At 42.1% G+C, this 9,018-nt stretch overlaps 1 protein-coding gene across 7 annotated transcripts in view; it reads right to left on the reverse strand.

Annotated features, from left to right (window-relative positions):
- LOC147015929 (metal transporter CNNM2-like) overlaps positions 1–9,018 on the reverse strand; it is a 144,596-nt gene that overhangs the window by 55,925 nt on the left and 79,653 nt on the right. For 5 of the 7 annotated variants that reach the window (XR_015049926.1, XM_085848554.1, XM_085848553.1 and 2 more), the window contains exon 6: positions 93–170. The exons of the other annotated variants lie outside the window; for them this stretch is intronic. Coding sequence is in view for 4 of the 5 variants with exons in the window: in XM_085848554.1 (XP_085704680.1) it covers positions 93–170 (78 nt within the window). In the remaining variant the exon portion in view is untranslated. The remainder of the gene's footprint in view (positions 1–92; positions 171–9,018) is intronic. 7 annotated transcript variants of the gene reach the window in all.

Genomic DNA, 9,018 nt, shown 5'->3' on the forward strand with positions numbered 1-9,018 from the left:
GGTTTACTGGAAAAAATAAAATGAGGGGAAAAACCACTGCAGGTGCTACATTTCTTATCTCAGGAAGATCTTGAGCGTAAGTGCAACTTTACCGTTGCCCCAGACAGAATGGCTGCGAGCATGCAGCCGCCTGTTGAAGGGAAGGAAGCCTTCATGAGTTTCCTCAGGGTCTGGGATACAGCCAAGGGTGAAAAACAAGGACAAGAAAATGTGTTCTGCTAAATTTGCATTTGGTTGATCAAAAATGTCATTGTCACATGTACAAGTTATCCTCGATTAACAAGCGATTATAAAAAAAAAAAATGCAGACCGATAACCCAAAATGAATCACAAAGTGCAGCTCAGCACAACACCCGTCTGATATCATGTAATGGATAGTTAGCACATGATAAAGAACTTCAACCCTGCAAAAACATAGTGAAAGCAATGAAATCAACCAAATTAGAACACCGGTTTGTTGTCAACATGTGGCCAAAGCAGAAAATAAACAAACACAAAATACTGACTGTACCATGTTTGTGAATTATTATCCCCACGCTTTTTTAAAAAAAACAACGTGGGGTGGGGTACGGGGTGGGTGATATTGTAATCGGCTCCGTCCGTCACGCCATCTCCTAAACCTCTAAAATGGTTGGGCATAAATTATGGTAGATATGCTCACCACATGGGAAGAAGGTGCAAGAACAATATAATTGTTGACCCTCCCCCGAGGGCGGTGTCAAAAAACAAGAAGTACAATTACAGGCACATTTATAAATGAAACTTTGTAGATGCAAACAACATTAGGGGGGACGCATGAAATCTGCAACGATTTTTTGGATCTGACTCGTGGTTCATGCCCCAGAGGGTGGGGACTAATGGTCAAAGCGGAATTATTATTTTTTTACTCAAAAATCTGATATTGGGTCAATCTTGGTGGAACTTGATGCCATCTTTCAACTTTGCTTTCGGTGGGAAGTGTGGGGATTTGCGATAGCATGTCATTGACTTTGCTCTAGTTTATTTTGTGCACCTGTTTCCCCTTTAGTACAGCAATATGGTGAAAGTATTGTGCACTTTTGAGCTCAAAGCATGAAACTTGGCAGAGTAGCAGCCAATGATGTCCAGATCAATATCTGATAAAGGCCCATGTGATTTTTTTTTTCCAAAGATGGCCACCAAATCCAAGATGGCTGCCAACATAATCGTAAAATTAAACCTAAATCTTTAAATCCACTCTGAAATCATGTTTGACATTTTCGTTGTTCCTTCATTCCTTCCATGTAAGTGCTGCTTCATCAGGATGAAGATAACCACACTGCAGTTTTGCACAGGATTGGAACAGCACCAATACAACCATTATACCAGTACACTGGTACTCAATTTGCCGACCTCGGAAGGATAACAGGCTGAGTCAACCCCACCTTAATTTGTTAATTTGGTGGCCAACGGGGCTCGAACTCAGGACCCTAAGATCCCAAGCCAGCCATTCTAACCGCTATGCCAACACCAGGCAGTGGTATAGTCGTAGTGGTTGGTCTCACTCATAACACGAGCAGAGTACCTGCCCTGCAGGCGATCCTGTTCCAAGCATGCAACATGTTCTTCTGACACATAACCTTTATTTGGGCAGTGTATAGGCACGTGACACCTCTGTGTAGGCCAAAAAAACCCCATGAAGCAAAAACATACCTACTGCTTATAATTCAAGACACCTCACTGCACTGGAAAACATGGGGACAGGAATACTGCACTGTAAATGGTGAAGACTTGTAATACCCTCCCCCACCTGGAGGTGGCATGACATGATACACATTTACATGGAGAATTCGCATCCCTCTCCCTCTTCCCAAGACCACCGGCAAAGATTTAAAAAAAAAACACCCCTATATACTAATCAGGGTCATGCTGATCCTATGTAGCAAGTGTGGATGTAATCGGCCCACAACTGTCGGAGGGGTAGTGCGACAACTAAACAAACACCAGTTTGAATTATAGGAAGGAAAAGGGAAAAAAGGGGGGAAGTGATTGTGAATTTAACGTTGCACCTTTATTTACTTTTAACATTGCTCTTAACAAACGGGGACAGGAACAATGCAGGCATGATAGTCTGAATGGCCTTCTCATTCATCAAAGTTCTCTGTGTATCTTTGTGTAATATTGTTAAGGACAGGAAGAAATGGGGAGGGGAGGAAAGAGAGTTGGGGGTGAGGATGCATGCAGTTGGAAGAGGGAGATTGAGATGTTGGGAAGGGGGGGGGATTGAGGACTTAGAGTTGGAAGGGGGATTGAGTACTTGTGGTTTGGGGCAATTGAGGGCTTGAAGAAGTAAGGGGAATATTTTACATTATGCAAAATTTCCATGGGCCCCAGATAGTCCCATTCGATCTTTTTGGGGTCCTTGGGGTAATTTGGGTCCTCAGGGTAGTTTAGGTATTCAGGGTCGTTTGGGTCTTTTCGGTCATCTGGGTACTTTAGGTTAAGTATTTCAGGTTACAATTGTGGGTCAGCTGTCCAAACAATCGGTGAAGAGCAGATATATAAATATACTCTATATATATATATATATATATGTATATATATATATATATATATATGTATATGTATATATATGTATATATATATATATGTATATATATGTGTATATACATATGTGTATATACATACATATATATATATATATATATATATATATATATATATATATATATACAAACATACATACATACATATATATATATATATATATATATATATATATATATATATATATATATATATATATATATATATATATACATATAGTGTTATGGCTGTGGAAATTCGCATTACACCATAAAGGACCCTCAGGTGAGATATCTTCATAGGTACATGTGTAGTTAGCCCAAACCCGTTGTATAGAGGGAATTTATGTGATCCATTCGGGCTGCGACGCTTTGAGTTAGTCGTTTTTCTTTTTCTATCTTTTATTTCAAACAACCACACTCAACAACCACCCCACCGCCACCATCTACGCCACCACATCTTCGCCACTACGTCTGCTTCCGAACGGCAAACAAGGGCGCCAAGGAAGGAGCTGCGAGGACGCGCGGGTTTTCCCGCCTGTTTTTCTCGCCATTTTTCCCCGCGCTTGGTGTGAAGGAAGGGGGGAGGGCAGCTCGCCGCCGATTGGTGGATGACCAGCGTGAGGCAGTCAGGGTGCGGGAACGCCCCTCTTCGAGAACCCTCTCGAAGGAGGGTGGAGCCGAAAACGGGGGCGGAGTGAAGGGCGGAGTCCCGGGCTATAAAAGTCGGACACGGGCGGAGCGCTTTTGCTCTTGCTCTCTTCGTCTTCTTCTCGCTCTTCCTCTTTGTCTCCTCTTCATGGTGCCCGTTGGCCTGGTCTTCTGTGGTGCGGTCCCGAGACCCCGCTGGCGGGACGGAGCGCCTACCATTCCCCACACCACGACCTCGAGCAACCACGTTTCCCCCCCCCCCATTTCTATCCGCGCTAAGATAGCGCCGGAAACCCCGTCCGTGGCGTCGAGCGGCCATGTGCGGCCACGCCGACGGACGTGGGAGAGGGACTCGACGGCCCAAAGGGAAGTCACCATTTTCTTTTCGGGGTTTTTGTATGGATCTTGTGGCGCTTTGTCTCGTAAAGTAGAAATGTTTAAGTGTTGCCATGTGTACGCGTATTCGGTTGTAGCTCTGCATTGTTACTTTTGTTTTGGCCGTTATATGTGCATTTTGATTACTGTATGGCTGTATATACATGCTTTGTGTCTGTGGCTATGAATAAAATGCTTGCTTGTTGAACTGTGCCCGCTTCGCTTCGTCTTTTCTTTATTGACCCTCCATCTTGCGTCACGTAAGGGGTTCGTAGTGGGTGCAACATCCTGGTAATTAATCTGAACCGTCCAGGTCGACGATAACACCGCTCGGTTATCCCGATAGTACGGAACGGGACGCCCAAGCGGCTCGTGTCCGGAGTCGACCTGCAGCGAGGTACGATCGCCCGGTTTACCATCCGCGTGGGTACTTAGGTAGGTCGAGTTTGGCGAACAACCCTGTCCTACGTGGGTGGCCGATTGGCACGATTGTGGTGAGGTCGAAAGGCCCACCCGTGACTAGCTCCCGGCGTTGGTCCGAGAGGGTCACGACAGAATTGTCCGTCCGGTGGGTGACGTGCCGCGATTCGAGTTACGTGGCCGTTCGCACGCCAGCGGGCACGAATTCGCAACAATATATATATATATATATATATATATATATATATATATATATATATATATATATATATACATACATATATATACATATATGTATATGTATATATATATATATATATATATATATATATATATATATATATATATATATATATACATACATATACACATAATCACATCCACTTGCTTGATTATATATATAGATTACAAGTACTTGTTTAAATTTCAACACCATTGCCAATGATATAACCAAATTAGCTCCCAAATTGCGAAAGCCATTCTCAGTCACTCGCTGTGGAAAGTGCAAATCTGGGTATCTGGGGTAAGGCTGTTGTTGGTCACTTAATTGTTATTAATTATCACCGATATACCCATACTCACCTTTAAGCTGTATAGACTGGGTTTGAATCGCAACCCAGTTATAAGCTGTCATCGCAGTGTTTCATAGGCAGGGTGATTTATCAACGTGTGTGCTGTCCCTCGGATGGACGTTAAACTGGCGTCCCGTCTGCCAGCATTAGTTAGTGGACGTTAAAGATCCCATGGTGTTACTTGTGAAGTGTAGGCGAGCTATCACCGGCACCATGAAGAAATTTCAAATTCCTGCCCTAACCTACAAAGATCAACGGCACAGCCGCGCCCTCAGCCAATGATGTGACCCCAAAGAATTGTGCTGCATATGAAAGAAGAACCTATATATATATCATGAAGTACAATGACGCTATTTGTATCAATCCCTGTGTCATCAACAGATGATTAGAAAAACATGGGAAAAGTGTTTCTCCAAAAAATAAGTTTCCTCAAATAGGCTCTGCCCACAATTGTGATTGGCTGCTGCACGACGACGTCCCTCGAACAATTCAATCAACATTCTATTGGGGAGAGCCATGTTTATGCAGATGTAAAGGTCTTTGTTGTATGTCTTTATTTTAGGTTCTGTTCTGTGAGATAATCAGAGTAAAGTGTCAGTGCAAGCAATTGGTGGGGGAGGAATACATGGTGATGGTTGTGGTAGTTTACGAAAAACAATGGAGGAAGCAGAGTCAACGACACCAGGAAAAGCAGATCAAGTAGACTGACAAAAGTGCATTTTATGGTAGAGGGCTAAATCAGAAAGGGCTAAATCTTCAACATCCAGCTGACTCTAAGCAATGACACGTCAGTTCCAGATATGAGAGCCATGCTCGAAATATTGAATGATTCCAGTAATTGAAATGTCTACCTATTGATATTATGTCATCACCCTTAATGAAGAGGAATAATTATAACAGACATTTCAAAAAAGAGAGAGGCTAGACGTCACAAATCATGCAGGGATAAATTCAGTAACCTGAAATTAGAGTCGAGAATAGGAAAAACACAGAGAAGGAAAATGAAGGCAAGAAAGAGTCTGCTCAATGCATTCTTACAGAAGAAAGTGCACTTCATCGCTTTTTTTTGCGAATAAAGCTCAGGTGAACTCCACAGAGCATCTAGATTCAGTGTTGATGGTAATGTTAGAAAAAGCACGCTTCTGCTGAATGACACCATGCTTCTGACCAAGTTAAGCACAGGCAATATGGTGGCACAGGATGCTATGTATCACACACAATATCTATCATCACTGTATAACAGAGTTGAAAAGGCAGAAAAGTGGATGCAGGCCAAACTGAAAAGTCAATAGAACATGGAATAACACTCGCACAGCTCATATAATTAAGCGAAGTGAATATGCCAAAAGTCCGATTTTCTGATTCGCTGAATTAACTCAAATGTATGCCACACAATTAGACCGAATGCATGGTGACAATTGCATCTGCTGAATTCATGCTACTCAAGTGAAGGAGCATATTCTTCCTGAAAGTAATCGTGAGAACGGTAGATGCAGACATCATGGTGTTGGCCGTCACTGCTTTCACTAGACTGGATGTTGATGAGTTGTGGGTTGCGTTTAGATGTGGGAAAACTTTCAGACACATTGCTGTTCACAACATAGCAACATCTATTGGAACAGAAAATCTCATGCTCTTAGTGTCTTTCATGCTTTCACTGGCTGTAACTAAGCATCAGCCATTGTTGGTTGAGGGGAAACCACAGCCTGGTCCACGTGGATGGCATATGAAGAGGTAACACATGCATTCACATGCCAAGCATAACCTCTAACAGAAGAATTTGTTGTGATTGCAATGCCATCACACGAGGCTTTGTAATAATGATGTATAACCGAAGCAGTGACTGCAAAGATGTAAACGATGTCCACAAAGTTATTTTCACACAGAAAGGGAGATCCTTGGAAAACATTCCCCCAACTTCATCTCCAGCACACTAAACAGGCCGCACACCAAGCAGGTCATTGTTATGGTCAATGTCAATTGCCCACTCCTGAGTTACCATCCTCTGGCACTGGAAACGCTCTGAAGACCAACATTGGGAACCACAGTAGAGCACACTAAAGAGGAACTTAAAGCCTGCCAGGAGCTTTTGAGATATGGATGTCAGGTTGACAAAGGACGCTGAGGATGTTTCAGGTGCATCAAAACAGAACTGCAATGCTCTGCTCTTTGCAAGTGTGGTGGTGAATGCGACCACAGCTGAATCACTTCAACGTAACAGATAACGTCAGTTTGATTAACTAATTATGTGAACAACTCGATTCAATACGCTTCGTATGTGAAATGTTGTTATAAATGGTGGCAGGATTTAAACACCGAAAAGGGTCTGTTGGTTCATATCAAACGCATAGATAAATACACAACTAGCATTGCGACAATCTTGCAAATATCAGCCAGTCTGATTGAAATTCAAGTGAACTTGTATCTAATAGTCATCAGTAATCCTGTGCTATAATGTCTTTCTGTTCAGAAAATTTTGTCATTTAAGTTAAGGCTATTTTTTTGTATTACCAACGCGGCCATCTGGAATTCAGTGGGCATTTTGAGAAAATTGAAATGAATAAGCATCCATGTGGTACATACAAGAGTGTGCGTGTGTGCGTGTGCGTGTGCGCTGGTTGGTTGTCATCTCCATGTGAGGAATTCATCAGGTAGAACAGAGCCCTCTCACATCTCAAAGTATCCACCTTCATGTGTGTGTAAGCTGTTGACTGCTCGCTCCACATGTGGGTGTGTTTCAGGAGATGGAATGGAGACCTACCAAGTCTCAAAGTATCCACCTCCCTTAGTGTGTGTGTGTGTGTGTGTGAGTGAGTGAGTGAGTGAGTGAGTGAGTGAGTGAGTGAGTGAGTGAGTGAGTGAGTGAGTGAGTGTGTGGTGAGTGAGTGAGTGAGTGAGTGAGTTAGAGAGTGAGTGAGTGAGTGAGTGAGTGAGTGAGAGAGAGAGAGAGAGAGAGAGAGAGAGAGAGAGAGAGAGAGAGAGAGAGATATATATATATATATATATATATATATATATATATATATATATATATATATATATATATATATATATATATATATATATATATATATATATATATATATGTCACCTGGAATATGTGCGCATATAATATACAATACAACGTGTCATGTATAAGATGTGTGTATTTGTAATATACAGTATACAGTATAATATTTGTGTATATAATATGTGTGTAACTCACAATCGTGAACAACGTGTTTGTGAAAAATCACAATTCATGTATGTGTGTGTGCGTGTGTACGCACCGTCACCACCGGTCATCATCTCCACTCATGAGTCTCTAAGACTGAAAGGAACCTTCCCTGGTCTTGAAGCATCCATCTTCACCCAAGCAAGGAACCACGACTCGTGGACCAAGCAGTCTCTTTATCCATGCTCCCTTTTCCCCTCAGTCCCCGAAGTGGCCTCCGGGAATGCCTAATCTCGGTCTCACCCTTCATTGGTCTCTTTTCAGTACTGTCACTGAGCCCCGGCTAGCCTCCGACCATAGTTCGTTTGTGGAAATGTTCCCAGAGATGGCTTTTCGTTTCATTTTTATAAAATTCCACACACCTGGACTGATCTACAGCAAATTTTGCACAAGTGCTGGGGGTACTCATAGGCATAGGGTCAGGGTCAGATCATAGGCAATATTATATATATATATATATATATATATATTTATATTTATATATATATATATATATATATATATATATATATATATTTATATTTATATATATATATATATATATATATATATATATATATATATATATATATATATATATAAAGCATGGTGTTGGCGTAGTGGTTAGGGTAGCGGCTTGGGATCCAAAAGGTCCTGAGTTCAAGCCCCTTTGGCCGCTTGAATTAATACACACCAGGAGGTTGACAGCCTGTCATCCTTTCGAGGTCGGCAAAGTGAGTACCAGTGTACTGGGCCCGGTGTATGCCCCGGTTAGAATAGGTGTACCATATCCCTGTGTCATAAGAGGCGACCAGGGTTGCGTCAGGAAGGGCATCCGGTGTAAAACCTGTGCCAAATCATTATGAGGATCATAATGGATGATCCGCTGTGGCGACCCCTAACGGGAGCAGCCGAAAGAAGAAGAGGAAGGTATATATATATACACACACACACATATACATATACACAGTAAGTCCTCGCTACCCGGAAGTTCGCATATCGTAGTTTTGATTATTCGTAATTTAGTTTTAATGACCAATTATTCAATTATCGCAAACATTTTATGCCTATCGTAATGTCATTGCAAGGAAAAACGCAAAAAAAAAACTTTCAAACTGCCTGCAAAAAACAACAATCACACAGGATGCGCATAAACACACTTTCACTTTACTGCGCATGTACTGTATGCTGTACTGAATCCTCTTCACGCTCGCCTGCATACCTTCCAGTATGAATCCCAAGCGACCCGCAAGTCTTTTGCCGA

This window comes from Eptatretus burgeri, chromosome 12, assembly GCF_056783735.1.
Source record: "Eptatretus burgeri isolate ZD-2024b chromosome 12, Ebu_testis_v1, whole genome shotgun sequence".
Lineage (NCBI taxonomy): Eukaryota > Metazoa > Chordata > Myxini > Myxiniformes > Myxinidae > Eptatretus > Eptatretus burgeri.